This window comes from Haplochromis burtoni, unplaced genomic scaffold, assembly GCF_018398535.1.
Source record: "Haplochromis burtoni strain Fernald_Lab_line unplaced genomic scaffold, NCSU_Asbu1 Contig_188, whole genome shotgun sequence".
In the NCBI taxonomy this organism is placed as follows: Eukaryota; Metazoa; Chordata; class Actinopteri; order Cichliformes; family Cichlidae; genus Haplochromis; species Haplochromis burtoni.
In genome coordinates, this window is record NW_024582549.1 from 882,496 (window position 1) to 900,039 (window position 17,544).

The window sequence follows — 17,544 nt, forward strand, 5'->3', positions numbered from 1 at the left end:
TTTAAAATGAGTAAAATACAAAAAGAAATGTTATAGAGTACAAGGCAATATATTTGCTTCTAAAATATAGTAATGGTAAGATAAACAGCACCGTTTTTTATTTTGTTGCATTTCCTTTGTTTTTATCTAGCTGGCATTGGAATATTTTTATACTTCAGCTTGTGTTGTTGCTCCTTTTGTTGCTTTTGACTGCTGATCGGCCCCTGTATGTTTTCTATATTGTTAATAAAATTTGGGGAAAAATAAACTGTCATTTGATTAATTAAAGACATTTAAGTTAAGTTGGCTACACTTTAGCTTATATAGTGTAATCACAAACGGGTCATTTGATAACAAATATCGATTTATTTATTTATTTCACAAAGGTATGTCTGTTACTGCCATTTAATAATTTTTAAAAATCAAAGAAAACTTTGTGTTTTAATAAGTACCATTGGTATTCTGTATAGTAAAATCTTACAATGACAAATATAGTACTGTGCACTCTGTCACTTTCTTTTTTTTTACATTTGTTTTTACTTTACTTATTTAATGCTACAAAGCAGTAAATAAGTAATTATGTACTGTTTTATTTATGGTGATTACTGGCTTATTAAATCATGGACAGTATCCCCAGTCTAATTTGACAGGAAGACATCAGTAAATCAGATATAAACTCTTGCAGAAAACCATCTCTGAACAAACAATGATTTGGTCCTTCTTGTATCAGATGGGCTACATCAGCAGAACACCATGCTGGGTTTCCCTCCTGTCAGGTAAGAACAGAAAACTGAGGATACAGTTTGCACTGAGTCACCAAAACTGGTCAGTAGAAGATGGGAAAAATGTTGTCTGGCCAAATCAAATGGCTTCCACAGTCACCAGATCTCAGTCCAACAGAGCACATTTGACATGTGGTGGAACACAATTTGATTCACTGATGTGCTAGTACTACCAATAAAAATGCTACAACTGTGTGACGCTATCATGTCAATATGGTCCAAAATCTCTCAGGTGTTGTTCATGACATTCATGAAGAATGTCATGAAGAATTAGGGCAGTTCTGAGGGGGCCCAACCCTGTATTAGCAATTTGTACCTAATAAATGTCAATGAGTGTACACTACATTACATTTATTAGAGGGTTATGACATTCTCTTTTCTAGAGTCTTGCAAAAAAGTTGTTAAAAACCAAATAATTTTCAAGCTTTTCATGTATGCTAATACATCTGTATTAGGGCAAAAATCTGAGCAAGTTTTCCACACTGTACAAAAGTATCACTACAGCCATGTCAAAGATTAGCTTTGCACATTACTCTCTGTAGTCCCTCGTTGTCACAGAGTGCAATATCCTCCTTCACCTTAGAAGGACGTGGGGGCGCTGTTTTAAATGGCAGCCCTTTGGCGTCTGCGGTCTTCTTCTACGTTTCCTGATAAGCTGTCTAACAACAAGCACAGCGGCTCATGAATCCAGAGACTCCTCGGGCTTTCTGGGATTTGGAGAAACGTGGCAGGTTACAATGACTCAGTGGGCTGAATGAAATTATTTTAGCGTTTGCGAATAAGAGGAGACTCACGTTGGTGGCTAGTTGTGAACGCTTCGGAGGTAAGTTAAACTCGAGCTCGTCAGCCAAACTTAACGCTGTTGCTAACACAAGCTGCTGGACTTAGAGAAGACAGAAAGCTTCTTTTTAGGCATGCAACAGTTTATTTTTATTGATCATTTTATCAAACGTCCAGGTATGCAATTTACGTTAAAGGCTCAAAGAAGACGCAAAGAAGAGAAAAAACCATGTCTTACAGATGGTTTACTTAACTTAGCCCATTCTTTACATGTCGTATGTTTGTCTTAAAATGTTAGGACCCATTTGTTAAGTTTGCTTTTTGTTAACCATCTGTGTTGTCCTAAATGTGACAGCTACTGATGGTATGGGCCATACGTGGATGTTAAAGTGAAATAATCACTCTTGTTTTAGTTTAAATCTCACACAGTCTGTTTCACAGGCCTGAACATGAAGACAGGAAGAAAATTTAAAGGTTTTACAGGTTCTTGGATTGCGTAGTTTGCTATAGTCTATCTTTCTGTCATAATAGCAGGTGCACATGTAAAAGTAAAACTCGCCATCTCTAAAACTTTGACAGATATCAAACCATTTAACACTTTCATCTCTCACTTTCCCTTAAAACACACATGTAACAGGTCTATACTCGTGATGTAGCTGCTTACCTGTAACTGCTAACAACCCAACTGCCTACTCTGAGGGGGTTTAAGAGTCAGACAACTATGGATGAGGACTTCCCAACCTTGAAACCAAGACGCATCCAAAATCAGAATGTGGTCCATCGTCTTGAGAAGCGTAGGATCTGCTCCGGTCGACCTGGAGCTCACTGGTACCGAGTACGCTGTTTCCACCAGAACCTGTTCCCCAACTTCACTGTGGTTAATGTGGAGAAGCCACCCTGCTTCCTCAGAAAATTTTCACCAGATGGACGTTGTTTTATCGCCTTCTCCTCTGACCAAACCTCCCTAGAGGTAAGAGGAGACAAACCCTCTATTATTTCACATTCCCTAGACCAAATATCTTGTGTGATTCTTATCTTCCATCTGGTCCAGAGTGTAACTCACACAGTCTGTTGAAATACGAAATTCACCAGAAAATATTGTTGTTGTTGTTCATCATACAGATATACGAATACCAAGGCTGCCAGGCAGCTCAGGATCTGCTTAGAGGCCAAGAAGGAGAGACTCTTCTCACCACCAACGATCAGCGCTCCCTCAACATACGAGGACGCCTGTTTGAGCGCTTTTTCTCTTTGCTCCACGTTACAAATGTGGCCTCGAATGGAGAGCACCTGAACCGGGAGTGCAGCCTCTTCACAGACGACTGCCGCTATGTCATTGTCGGATCAGCTGTTTATGTTCCTGAGGAGCCGCCCCCATTCTTCTTTGAGGTATCAGCTTAGTAAAAAATTTAAAAAAGGAAGATGCAGAAATGATTTATTTTTCTCCTGCTGCTCCTTTCATCTACATTTCTCCCACCAGGTGTACCGCAACAATGAATCCGTGACTCCCAACCCCCGGTCTCCTTTAGAAGACTACTCTCTCCACATCATCGATCTCCACACTGGTAGGCTATGTGACACCAGGTCCTTTAAGTGTGACAAAATCATCCTGTCACACAACCAGGGCCTCTACCTCTACAGGAACATCCTGGCTGTGCTGTCGGTCCAGCAGCAGACCATCCATGTCTTCCAGGTGAGTGCTTAAATAGCATGTTGCAGTGATGGGACAGTCTGTGATATAAAGCGTTAATAATTTGCTTTTGTGGCTGTGTCAGGTGACTCCAGACGGAACTTTTCTGGATGTGAGGACTATCGGTCGGTTCTGTTATGAGGACGACCTCTTGACTCTTTCAGCTGTTTATACGGAAACTCAAGCTGAGAATCAGCCAGGCTTCGCCCGTCTGTACACCGACAAAACCATCAACTCCCTCAAGCACAGACTGTTGGTCTACCTCTGGAGGAGGGCAGAGCAGGACGGCAGCGCCACAGCCAAGAGGAGGTAGTGATCATGTTGGATCAGTCGACTTGAATGAACTGCATATAGTGACAGAAAGCCCTTTACAGTTATTTATCTCTAGTACTCACTTACTTATAACTTAAAACTAAATCCTCCCACATAAAACATTAGGGTGGAGAGCTTCCTGTTCCTGTGCAGCATTTCCTGCAGAGATAATAATCTTCTTCTCCAATATGTTGTCAAACTGTTGACAGACTCAAACTTTATTGCCTGTTCTGCAGTTTTGATAAGCTGAGTGTGGTGGCATCAGATCTCCACCTGGTTGTGGTTAAAATGGTTGTCTAACTTGTAGCAGATGTCGAGAGGGGGTGAATAACTGTGAGCTGCTTTTCTAGACAGTAGAGGTGGAATCTCCGCTAAGTGTAATTTGCTATTTGCTTATTTATTGTTAAGTTTGTATGTGGGGAAAATGCTGCTGTGCACTGCTAGGAGAGCAAGATTAGGCACTTTTGAGTGAAAGGGGTGTCAAGTTCAAGGGCAATCTGATATTGTATATACTTCAATATTTAGACCCAATTAATTTATATCCAAACAGCCAAATATTAAGGACCGCTCCATAATTTAAGATCTGATAAAAAATAACCTTTGTTGTGGAGAATAATGGCATACAAACGTGGACAGGGAAAAATGTATATCTATGTGGATATGCTGCCGTGGATTTGCGGCAGATGGCCGCCCCTCCCTGAGCCTGGGTCTGCTGGAGGTTTCTTCCTATTTCCTTCCCACTGTCGCCAAAGTGCTTGCTCATAGGGTCATATGATTGTTTTTGGTTTATGGTTTTTCTCTGTATGTATTATTGTGGGGTCTACCTTACAATATAAAACGCCTTGAGGTGACTGTTGTTGTGATTTGGCGCTGTATAAATAAAATTGAATTGAATATGCTGACAGAGCCTTGAGGCCTTTAAACACGGACACTAAAAAATCATGCAAATGTTTTGTGTGTCACAAAGATCTTTCAGACTCACCTGTTCCTAATGCAGCTGTTCACACTAACTGCATAATTTAAAAGAACAAATTTATGGCTTTTTTTTTTCCTTTCAATATGCGAATAAACCAATCAGACCAATCAGACCACTGCATTTGGCAACAAGCGCAGTTATAACTCAAAATGCAGACTGCCACTGAATATACATTGATATGGAAATGGTAAAATAACGCTGTTATAATCCTATGTTACCTTAGACACACAGCTAGATTCTGCTCCAGGACAGTCGGCTGTCTGAAATTATTTCTCTGCCTCCTTAGATTTGGTCCTAACTCTGCCAACAAAAGCTCAAACTCCACCACTGACATCCTGACATATGTACGCACTTTTCATGATGGGTGTGTTTGCTTGTATGTTGTTTATGGGTTCTGCATCTACTTCTGGGAAAGCACACCAAAGGTGGATGTAGAAGGAGCTGCGAGTATAGGACTCGTCGTGTTTAAGTTCTTCTTCTTCAAACGATAAATTGTTTGTGCCATCTCTCAGTGTTGGATTTTGCTGAATATGGAGAAAGAGCCCGATTGTCATTCACTCCAGCCATTCTTCACTCACTTATGTCCTCAATGCATGCGAGGCACTCCGCCCTTCTATAAATGGGCAGCAAAAGACGGCAGAGGAGAGAGAGGCAAAAAAATCGGATGCTCAGCCGGATGTTGAGGAGGCTCCACATTATTGGATGTAATTATCAACTCAAATTCCATTATCAGAAAAATAATTCAATTTTCTTGATTATTGGTTGCCATATTTTGTATCTCTATGCCTGTATGGACGAATAAGAAAGCCTTTGTTGTCTGCAGAAGGAGTTGTACTAAATGTCATCACAGGTTGTGATAGATGTTTATGATTGTTTCCAGGCTCTCTAATGAGAACATTTCTTTAATCTTAGATTAACTTAGAGTAAAGATTTTGGGGGTATTTTAATTTTGGTTCAACGTTAAAATCAAATGGTATGTATGGCTTTGGAGAATTGTGATGCGCATTTTTAAACTTTATCTATCAAGTGGTTGATTTGAGTCGTAATCAGTACTGAAAAACTAATCATCAGCTGTAGCTCAAATCTGAAGCCTGAAACAGCACCGTCTTATCTCTTGGCTGTCACAGAGTGACACAATTATCTCCAGTTCCTTGGCATGTATTTTCATCTGTTTGTCAATTGCATTTTGAATTATTCGTTATTACCGTGTTTTTTGGAAAATACGGCACACTTAAAATTAATCCTTTGATTTTTCTGAAAATCGACAGTGCCCCTTATAATCCCGTGTGCCTTATGTATGAATTCTGGTTGTGTTTACTGACCTCGAAACGATTTTATGTACACGGCGCTCGAAAATCTGTCAAATGTTTTAGTACGACTTTAATAAGCTACAAACTCGCACCGCTTGATGGATTGTCGGAGCATTACGGCTATCGTAGGCAGGAGCCTCGCGGAGTGATATGTACTGTGCTTCAACATAATATTACCGTATTGTGTGTGTATAACCTCTTAAGAAGTTATGCTGAGGATATGTCGGATATATGTTTTATATAACTTTAATGCACAAAAAAAAAAAGCTGCTTGTTTAAGTGAAAATACATTGATGCAGCTGCTTGCACAAATAAAGTTGTGGAGTTGTAAAATATTTTGTCTAGTGACAATTATGTCGTCAGTTCTATCGTTATCGCAAATTTTCAAATGTATATCACGATAAATATTTTTGGTCATATCGCCCTGCTCTACCAGACCACCTCCCTCATTGCTCCTGTGATTTGTTTATATCCCACTTCACAATGAGTCACATCAAGGCGCTTTATATTGTATAGCAAAGATCTTACAATATCAGAGAGAAAACCTCAACAATCAGACATTTGTCTTTTGAACAGGCACTTGGGGACAGTGTGAAGGAAGAACTCCCTTTTAACAGGAAAAACACTCAGACAGAATCAGGCTATCACTGAATTCATGCATGTTTTTCTGATTGCCAGACAGATTTAAAAAGAAGTAGGGGCAGCCTTATACATACATGGCACACATGCCATATATCTGCTTAATTCGTATTCGTGTGACCTTTACTGCATGCCAGTCCACTTCTTTTTCTACCCAAAATTTCCTCTCTGGCTCTTCACATTTACTGTCTAATAAAGTGTAAGATGGTGACGGTGTTAAATTAAAAGAAGAAAGAAAGAGCAGACAAATATTCATATTTAAAAGTTAAATTAAATTTGCTTGGCAAAATTCTGACTTGTGTAATTGGCAAGGTTTTTCAGCTCAGCTTATTTAGTGTTATCTTATTTTCTGTGTAATGCTGTGTGAGTAAATTAACTGCTGAAGCACTGAAACTCTTGATGATTTTGTCCACTGTGCATCTATGATTAATTAAAGGCCATCCAGCATGTAAGTTTCCTTGTTTGTTTGTTTTGGGTTTTTTCTCGCAGGTTTTTCCAGTTTTTTGATCAGCTGAAACGTTTAAGGATGTGGAAGATGCAGCTGTTGGATGAGCATCACCTCTTCATCAAATACACCAGCGAAGACGTGGTCACGCTCAGAGTTACCGACCCCTCGCAGGTAGAGAGAGCACACAGAAAATATGATCTGAGTTTGAATTCCTCCCTCTCCTCTCTTTGTTGCTTTCACCAGCCTCTCTCTCTCTGTCCTTTGTTGTTTGTGCTGTGTAACAGGAATTCCTCTTTCAGGTCTCCAAGGATACGCTTGTCCTACAGATTCTGTTCAGTTCTGAATTCACTGTGGCAACAAATAGACCTAATTAATGCTCAGTTTATTTTCAAGAAATGTCACATTTGACTTCTGAGCTAATCAGCCATTTTTAATTTACCCTTGAAGACTTTATAAACATTGCCATATTCAACTTGCAGTGACCCTGTAATGTAAACATGCTGAAGCCTTCAAAGCTTTAGTGATGCTAGAATGAATGTCTCGTGTCTGACTATGTTTTTTTTTTTTGTTCTCTCCATTAAAGGCCTTGATCATGGTTTTGAAAAACATAGCTACATCAAAGTATTAATTACCGATTAAATTAATTAAAGTAAATAATTACAGAATGTTTTGTTGTGGTTCTCTAAATTTCCACTCCCCTGTTTGGATCTCTCACAGCCATCCTTCTTTGTTGTGTACAACATGGTGTCCACGGAGGTGCTGGCTGTCTTCGAGAACACCTCCGACCAGCTGCTGGAGCTGTTTGAGAATTTCTGCGACCTGTTCAGAAATGCTACCCTGCACAGCCAAGCTGTCCAGTTCCCCTGCTCTGCTTCATCAAATAACTACGCACGGCAGGTCCAGAGAAGGTACAGACTAAAAAATAAAGTGAAATGATGAAAAAGTAGCCACATGGTGATGATTAACAAAGTCGGTGCATAATGCCAAAAACTACATTTTATCTCATTTGAAGATTTCTGCCAAAGTGAGTCTTGCAGATTAGGCTTCAGTTAAGATTAAGATTCTTACCTTTACCATAGACTGTATATATAAAACAGCATAAGCCACCATACCATCACAATCTAGTTTTGGACTCTTGGAGCTGTTTTTTTAGCATTTTGATCACTGCCATATTGGTTTCTTTTATAACCAGAAGTAACCATATTTTGGACAAGATGATGATAGATCATCTAGCATTAGATAGCTAAGTTGCCATCTATTTCTAACGTGCCTGGTTAGCGAATACAGATTGTATTGGTCTAACAGAGAGACACAGTAACAGACAACAGTAACAACTGCACCACACAGTAAGCTGTATTATTTGGTGGATAATATACCAGAAGATGACATCAGAGATTGCAGAATAAATCTCGACGAGGCCAGGCCAATGATCGCAATGCATGGAAACGGGTTGTGAAGGAAATTCGACAACCATTGGCACCCACAGAAGCGCATGAGTCGATCCAGACCTAATGCCAGCAAGGGATCAAAGAAGAGAAGAAAGATACCAGAAAGCACCAACAGTACAAATACAATGATGAGGACCAGTTCAGTGACTCACGTTAATGAAGATGAGGCCAAGCTACGAGCTATTAGCTACAGCTCTCTGTCAGTGTATAAGACATTTACCCACCATACAGTTGTTATGAAGGAAGAAACTGTTCATACAGGCCAAAACCACTTTTTGTTCCAGGCTGTAATGTTGGCATTAAAAAGCTGTGAATCAGGTCTCTGGACGTGTCATGACATTTTTATTTGTATTTTTATTTAATTAGCCACTATCTGTGTTATGTAACCATAATGCTATCTGTGGACACTGCTGCTAACCAAGCTTACTAGCATTAGCTGACAACTAGTCCAAATATATTCATGTTTGTCTTCAAAACCCAAGCTATAAACAGATGTTCCTAATGCCACACAGCATCAAATGTCAGGGAGGATTTTAAGACAGTGGTCAGGAAGTGAAGCAGATCAGCAACGATCGCCTAAAGGAGGGAGGAAAGGAGTTTTAGGACTTAATCTGGATATAGAAGAAAGACATTAAGACGGTTAGTGTGGCTGGAGGAACTGTGATTGAATTTGGTGGTTTGACTGGCCAGCATAGGTGACAAAATCCTCCTGTGGAGGGTAAAGCAGAATGGGGTGGCAAGGAAGGGCGCTGGAGAAGGAGGAGACGATAAAGGATAGTTTGAGTGAGGAAAAGAGCTCAGAATTGGATTTTAGAGTGGTGAAAATTGATGTCAGACAGGAGGAGGGGAGAAATTGAAAGCTGGTGAGCACATTCCGCAAACCCGATTTGTACCACTTACAACTAGCTGGCAGTGAAGCCCAGTTCAGAGGGCTTCAGTCTAGCACAAGCCAGGTAGAGTGAAACAGACAGGCCGGTAAGACTGGAGATAATGTAGTATGAAACAAAGTGAGAGCACGTCTGAAAAATATGGATCCCGAGCTTAGAAGAGTGAAGGGAGAGAGGAGGAGTGAGACCACTGAGTCACTGCTGAGTGCTGGGAATATATAGTGAGAGTTTGGAGACTACAATTTATAAGAAGTTCTCAGAAAAGTGTTTTTTATTTTAAATGCCATTTATAGAAATCTATTTAATAAATGGGGAATTTGCACATAAACCCAGCTGCAGTGGAAACGAGACAATTCAGGATCACAGGGGTTAGCTAATGTTGAGCTGTCTGTCTGCTGCTTCAGATTTAAGGACACTATTGTGAATGCCAAATATGGCGGCCATACCGAAGCGGTGCGTCGGCTGCTGGGTCAGCTGCCCATCAGCGCACAGTCCTACAGCAGCAGCCCTTACCTCGACCTATCCCTCTTCAGCTATGATGACAAGTGGGTGTCAGTTATGGAGAGGCCTAAGACCTGCGGAGACCACCCCATCAGGTATGGACTTCATCAGGATGACCAGTCCTCTTGTAATCTTAATGCGTGACGCGATTCATGCTAATTAATGTCCAGAAATTAGGCCGCCTCCTTCTTGACTGCGATTTCCACTACTATCTTGTTTTAATTTATCCTGATTGTTTTTCATTTACATATTTAAAGAAATCCAGTGCCAAAGGACACTTTTTTTGTTTATAAACTTAATAAATAATTGTGATAAACAATTGAGATTAACATTTTTTGACCAAATAATTGTGATGGTGGTTTTTGTGCCGTAATCCAGCAGCCTTACTGACTATGAAACTTGGGTAGTGATGTGGAGGACACACTGTCGCTTAACTAAATGGTTAATCAGCTGTAAATTAAACATCAACGATTTCGATAAAATGTTCTGGAAAAATGCAAAACAACCAAAATATGAAAGAAAATTCAACAAAACTTCTCATATGGTAACTTTCTTTTTTTGTTAGTTTAGAAAAAAATAATCATTTGAGGCCATTTTTTTTTTTTTTTTGTTCCCACTGGCATTATCTTTATATATCCCAGTAATAAAATGAAAACATAGGCGTGAAAATAAAACATTACTCAAGATAAAAAGGGAATGGCTCAGGGATCTCAATCTGTCTGGTTAGAAACCATAAACCATTGTCAGCCCATTTCACCTGTGTGAGTAAATGAAGTGACAACAGGTGCACTGCAGAATGTGCAACAGGCAACGCACAAAAAGGCAATGGCTTTGCAGGTGCTGGCCATAGACTACTGCGGTGTCCTTATATGTCCTGACTGATTTTTCTCCAGTTCTGCTTTTCACTGGTTCGCAGGTTGCACAGGTAGTTCAGATCCTCCAGCATGGCGTGGTTTGCTCTGTTTCCTATCATAGTCTCAACAGTGTGGAAGAAATGCAAGGATACAGAGACAAGAGGGAGCTGTTGGGGCTATAGAAGGCCATCAACACAGCAGCAGAAACCAGTATTTGCTCTTTTCTGCGAGGAGCAGCACTACCAGACCCCTACATAATAACCTAAAATGGACTGCTCACGTGCCATGTGTCTGACCAAACCGTCAGAAACAAACTCCATGAGGCCACAGTGAGAGCCTGGTGTCCTTCAGTGGGACCTGTGCTAACAGACCAGCACCGTTCAGCTCACCTGGCATTCGTTAGAGAGCACCAGAGCTGGCAACAGTATCAAACTTACACCTGTGCTTTTCCTGTCATTACACATCAAAATGTCTGTTGTGGAGAACTTAGAGCTAAAATCACATCTGCATCGTTTCTCTAGATTTACCATTCACTGACCTATCAGCAAAATGTAACAGACTGTTATTATTTACAGCGTATGAAATCATTTTCAGTTATGCACTCTATACTGAAATCATTAAAAACAGCTGACTGGCATGCTCTGGCCAATGATTATAAGAGTTGTAGAGGTGCCTTCATAACCAGCTTCGTTCAGTTGTAGCTTCTGTCTTAGAGGCGCTGGATGCGGTGATGTGCGTGCCGTTATAAAAACCGCTGTTAGATCAGACACTTTGATTCAAAAAATATGAGAATTAGCAAATTTTAAATTCTTTAATGTTGAGCTGTGATATGCTGTCACACCAGTCAATTCTTAGTAAGACTGGAGCCAAATGCAGAAGAAACATTCACTGAAATTTAAAGTCATTTGAAATAAGCAATGGACACTGTTGTTTTCACAGCTAGGCTATGATTGCCTGACCCATTATTAGGGCCATTTGTCACCATTTTTTTTTTTTTTTTTTTAAGCTTATCAACTGATTAGCAAAATTATTGACAGGTTAATCAGTCATAGTCTTAGCCGCTTGCTCCCCAAAAAAGATGAAAGAACAATACTTTGGATTTTCATCATAGAGCGTTCTAGAAAAGAAGAGACTGGACTAAATGAGTTTAACGCAGCTTCTGTGTCTCTCATCTCTGACCCACCAGATTTTATGCACGTGACTCCGGCCTGCTGAAGTTTAAGATCCAGGCGGGCCTGCTGGGACGGCCGGTTAATCACGCTGTGCGTCGTCTGGTCGCTTTCACCTTCCACCCTTTTGAACCCTTTGCCATTTCTGTCCAGCGCACCAACGCAGAGTACGTGGTCAACTTCCACATGAGACACGTGTGTGCGTGAGGAGCTGGCGTAAAAATGGACTCACACTTGGAGATAAACTGCGGGCCTGTTGGGCTTCTGTTAGCAGCCGCTGGTGACAATACAACAAACATGTCCTCCATCGGGAGGCACAAAACACTTTGTTCTCTTAGTCGCCATCTCCTCCTCCAGAGAAATCAGCAGCCTTCTCTCTGCATTCTTCTCCTGATGGAAACCACTGTTCCTCTCCTCTTTCCCCTGCCATCACGCAGCACTCACTGCACCTCAGCCCCTCTTCTCCCTCGGTGAGAAGGCTGCAATTCTGCCATTTCCCTTTTGCCTTCTCTTTGCCCCTTCCTCCACCAAACAAAGAGCGACCTGTAGGGAGGAGAGGGTGGAATAAGTGTAAATGGAGATGTGTAGAGAGTGATTGATGTGCAGCTGAGGTGGGAGCTGTAGGTAGCCGGACCTCTTAGAAGGAACCAAAGGTGTTTTCTTTTTCCTGCTGTGCACATTCAGGTCCGAATTTCTTATCCAGTCGGTGAGCAGCAGTCAAGCAAACTTTTTTTTTTTTTTCCTCACATGGATGTGGAAAGAGGTCATGTTATTTTAGATTCGTTTTACAGTTTGTTTTTTAATTTACATGCTACTGTTTGTATATATTTTATGGCAATAAAATGATCTACATTTTGGGTAGTGTTTTAGGTTTGTGTGTGTGTGTGTGTGTGTGTTTGTTTGTGTGTGTGTGTGTGTGTGTGTGTGTGTGTGTGTGCGTGCGCGTGTGTTTGTAGATTTAAGCAGCGTTATTGTTCCCTATAAATAATTGCCCTGTTTATTCTTTGCTTCAGATTCTTCTATATGAATTCATTTATTCACACACTTTAGAGTGCAGAAACAAGTAATCTGCATCGTTTCTCCAAATGAAATTTTCTATATTTTTTTTTCCTTTTTCATCTCTAAACCTGAACAATTTTTTTTAATTTTTTTTTTTTTAACTAGCTGTGCCTTTAGAGGCTTTATAAAGCACCAGAAGTGATGCTGGCACTCGTTGGACCTGCGTACAGAGAGCAGACAGGACACAGTGTAAGTGTCATCATATTTAATTTGAAAAGCTGATCCCTGCAGTCTGTTCTGCTGCACTGTATGGGATCATAACGATGCCATGTTATACCCACTCCATCTGTTCTCCGCACTACAGCGCTGGCCATGTTTTTAAGCTTAAACGTGTCACTAAAACGCACGGATACAAACAAATCTACAAATATGCAAATTAATTAACACCTCTCTCCTCCTTCCTGGCACTGATATGAACATGTAAAGGCAACAAGGCACACACCGAGCCAGCTGCGGAGAGGTCACAGTAGTATGGAAAGCAGGTGCTGAGGGATTAAGTGTTCTCATAGCCTCTGGTTACACGTGGACATGGGAAGCTTGTGTGTGTGTGTGTGTCTTTGTCTGACAGACGGACTAAAAGGGCTTCGAGGGAAAGGGAAGATGGATGATAGAAGCAGTGAGCAGAGGAGTGACAAAACGGTAGACTGATACTTAAGGAGGCCGTGTTATGTCATTGTCATTATAGCGTGTTTGTGTAAGCTTGTGTGTGACGACAAGCTGTGATAATCAACTAATTACAGGAAGAGCACGCAGCGGGCACACACAGGCCTACATATAGGAGGACACAATGTGTGCTCTCCTCAGCTCTCCTAACAGATTCCTTCCCCCTCATATTCTCCGTGTGTTTTAAAGCTTGCACTGACAGTTAGGCTGGAAATTGACACAAGCTCTATTTTCTGCACAGATGAATTAAAAAGCAGTCAGGTTACTGTGGTGCTAAAGTTACAGTCTTCAGTGCAAGCAGGGAAAATAGATGACTGCATGAATCTGACGCCTCCCAGTACTTACTACAATGACAGATGTGTTGTATCTGTCTCCTTCCTCAGAATCAGGTAAACACAGAGCCTTCTCCCTGACCTTGGTTGCTAAGGAAACATAACCGCTCTCTGCTTGGTAACCTAGTCTTTTCTAATTACTGTTGTCTAGGCAACAGCGCAACCAATGTAATCCAGAAAAGGCCACAATCCTAAGTGTTTCCTGTTGCAGCACTAGTCTTCACAGATCTAACTGCACACAGCTGCATTTAATGTTTCGGACAGCAGAACCCAGTGAAAATGTGCAGGCTGGTGCAGCACTGTGCGTTACTCTGTTGTTTATTCTGAGCCCTTCACTCCATGTTCAGTGTGGTTCACAGCAGTCACAGATGCACGACGACCAGATTCTCTACATTTTTTGTTTTGAGGTGATGTTATTTTGTTAGCTCATCATCAAAGCAAAAATGATTCAAGCTGTGTGCGCTTTGGGATGTTATGGAAGCATTAGGAAATTCATGCACAGAGATGTGTTTCCATCACTCCAGAGTACGTTCTTTCTTTTGTTTCTAACTCGTGATGTAACCCTGATGCTGCCCTTAAACCACGTTTTGCACCTCAAACTGAACTGGACCAGCCTCATGTCTTCACAGGACTCAAGTGTGAATGAAAACTTGAAGTTTAAAACACATTTTGAAGATGCCTGACTGTACACAACGACGGATTCCAAAGTTCAATATGCAAAATAAGCCCCCAGTATAACTTACAAACTTTGATAACTATTAAAAATGTTGCACCTAAGAGCAAATAGGAGTTAATAGCTCAGGTAGATTTGAGGCCAAACCAGAGATATGCTTGTAATCGTCATACAAAGTTCTCCACTTTGCTTGTGGTCAAAATTGGTGCTTCCAATTCATTAAATGTTTTAGGACTGTACACCACCTTCCACACTCAATCCCTAAATGTCTATACTACTGGTGGATAAATTAGAAGAACAGCAACAGCAGGTAATATATTAATAAATGGTGAGATATTTATCTTAAAAAAAAATGGATACATTGTTAAAACTAAAATGATTTTAACAAATGGTTCAAATAGTTCGCTTATAGTAATTAATACAGCATTGGACAGATTGATGGCTAAATGGTAAATAATTAACTAAAAAGATAGAGTTAGTTTAACTTCCAAAGATTAAATCTGAAATCTGACAAGTGGCAATCGGATGCTGGATTTTCTTTTTTTTCCTTCTTTTTTTTGACAGGACAGGGAAAAAAGCTGTGAACTACAAGTGTGGGGACTTTCACATATGCACAGCTGGTTTAGAGAACTGCAAAAATGTAACTGACATGTAGAGGAGGAATGAGATAATTGGTGCATGAGAAAAGATGGATATGGTGTCTGGTCCTGTTTCAGCCTGGGAGGCTGTTAGTCAAAGAGAACATAGCTCACTGCACATATCATACAGGCATGTGAAAAATAAACTTTTCACAGGTCTCTGTGCAGTCCTGTGAAAAACTAAGTACACACCATACACACCATGATTCAGTAGCTTGAGGAACCACCTTTAACAGCAATAACTTGAAGTAATTGTTTTCTGTATTACTATCAGCCTTTCACTTGGTTGTGAGGGAATTTCTTTACAGCGTTGATTTGATTCATTGATGTTTGTGGGAATTTATTTATGCACAGCTCTCTTAAGGTTCTGCAACATTTCAATCAGGTTGAAGTCTGGACTTTTAACTGGGCCATTGCAACACCTCGATTTTTTTACTTTTCAGTCCTTCTGCTTGCTTGAGATCATTGTCCTCCAATTTGGGCCAAACTTTAGCTGTCAGACAAGTTGCTTCACATTTCTCAGGAATACTTTTCGTATTCAGAGGAGTTCATGGTCGACTCAATGACTGCAATGACTCGATGACCATATTCTGGGGCCAAACATCTCCACTTTGCTCTCATCTTTCCAAAGGACATTGTTCCAGACGTTTTGTGGTTTGATCAGTTGCAACTTTGTAAACTGAACTATTGCTTTTCAGAGAGGCTTTCTCCTGGTAGCCCTTCCAAACATGCCGTCCTTGTTCCTTTATTGTTTAATTGTAATGTCATGAACATTAACATTTAACATGTTCTGAGGCCTGTAATTTAAAATTTACATGTTTTTTGTTGTTGTTTGTTTGTTACACTTTCTGGGAGTATTGCACAATCTGGTGTTGAGGTGAATTTGCTGGGGCATCCACTCCCAGGTTGTGACATTGTGTTAACTCACAACTAAATGATCCAGACCAGAAAAGTGCCAAAAGTTCTGCTTTTACAGAGTTGGTGATACTTGCTTATAATTAGTTAATATATTTACCCTCTTAATTCCCATAGAAGCAGTAAGGACATACAGGGAGTGCAGAATTATTAGGCAAGTTGTATTTTTGAGGAATAATTTTATTATTGAACAACAACCATGTTCTCAATGAACCCAAAAAACTCATTAATATCAAAGCTGAATGTTTTTGGAAGTAGTTTTTAGTTTGTTTTTAGTTTTAGCTATTTTAGGGGGATATCTGTGTGTGCAGGTGACTATTACTGTGCATAATTATTAGGCAACTTAACAAAAAACAAATATATACCCATTTCAATTATTTATTTTTACCAGTGAAACCAATATAACATCTCCACATTCACAAATATACATTTCTGACATTCAAAAACAAAACAAAAACAAATCAGCGACCAATATAGCCACCTTTCTTTGCAAGGACACTCAAAAGCCTGCCATCCATGGATTCTGTCAGTGTTTTGATCTGTTCACCATCAACATTGCGTGCAGCAGCAACCACAGCCTCCCAGACACTGTTCAGAGAGGTGTACTGTTTTCCCTCCTTGTAAATCTCACATTTGATGATGGACCACAGGTTCTCAATGGGGTTCAGATCAGGTGAACAAGGAGGCCATGTCATTAGTTTTTCTTCTTTTATACCCTTTCTTGCCAGCCACGCTGTGGAGTACTTGGACGCGTGTGATGGAGCATTGTCCTGCATGAAAATCATGTTTTTCTTGAAGGATGCAGACTTCTTCCTGTACCACTGCTTGAAGAAGGTGTCTTCCAGAAACTGGCAGTAGGACTGGGAGTTGAGCTTGACTCCATCCTCAACCCGAAAAGGCCCCACAAGCTCATCTTTGATGATACCAGCCCAAACCAGTACTCCACCTCCACCTTGCTGGCGTCTGAGTCGGACTGGAGCTCTCTGCCCTTTACCAATCCAGCCACGGGCCCATCCATCTGGCCCATCAAGACTCACTCTCATTTCATCAGTCCATAAAACCTTAGAAAAATCAGTCTTGAGATATTTCTTGGCCCAGTCTTGACGTTTCAGCTTGTGTGTCTTGTTCAGTGGTGGTCGTCTTTCAGCCTTTCTTACCTTGGCCATGTCTCTGAGTATTGCACACCTTGTGCTTTTGGGCACTCCAGTGATGTTGCAGCTCTGAAATATGGCCAAACTGGTGGCAAGTGGCATCTTGGCAGCTGCACGCTTGACTTTTCTCAGTTCATGGGCAGTTATTTTGCGCCTTGGTTTTTCCACACGCTTCTTGCGACCCTGTTGACTATTTTGAATGAAACGCTTGATTGTTCGATGATCACGCTTCAGAAGCTTTGCAATTTTGAGACTGCTGCATCCCTCTGCAAGATATCTCACTATTTTTGACTTTTCTGAGCCTGTCAAGTCCTTCTTTTGACCCATTTTGCAAAGTT

The 17,544-nt window shown here is 40.7% G+C and overlaps 1 protein-coding gene across 1 annotated transcript; it reads left to right on the forward strand.

Moving 5' to 3' along the window:
• The first annotated feature begins 1,384 nt into the window (after positions 1–1,384).
• On the forward strand, positions 1,385–12,648 carry det1 (DET1 partner of COP1 E3 ubiquitin ligase). The gene is made up of 9 exons (XM_005935020.3): positions 1,385–1,584; positions 2,179–2,511; positions 2,664–2,930; positions 3,022–3,234; positions 3,317–3,540; positions 6,958–7,087; positions 7,634–7,824; positions 9,656–9,847; positions 11,793–12,648. Exons 2-9 carry the CDS (start codon positions 2,263–2,265, stop codon positions 11,980–11,982), a joined length of 1,656 nt encoding a protein of 551 aa, XP_005935082.1. The 5' UTR covers positions 1,385–1,584; positions 2,179–2,262; the 3' UTR covers positions 11,983–12,648.
• The last annotated feature ends 4,896 nt before the right edge of the window (positions 12,649–17,544 follow it).

Bases quoted from the DNA above. Each gene is read 5' to 3' on its own strand.
- det1 (XM_005935020.3), top strand. From the start codon at position 2,263: ATGGATGAGGACTTCCCAACCTTGAAACCAAGACGCATCCAAAATCAG. The intron at 3,235-3,316 runs GTGAGTGCTTAA...TGGCTGTGTCAG, and splicing joins AGACCATCCATGTCTTCCAG to GTGACTCCAGACGGAACTTT. The intron at 9,848-11,792 runs GTATGGACTTCA...CTGACCCACCAG, and splicing joins TGCGGAGACCACCCCATCAG to ATTTTATGCACGTGACTCCG.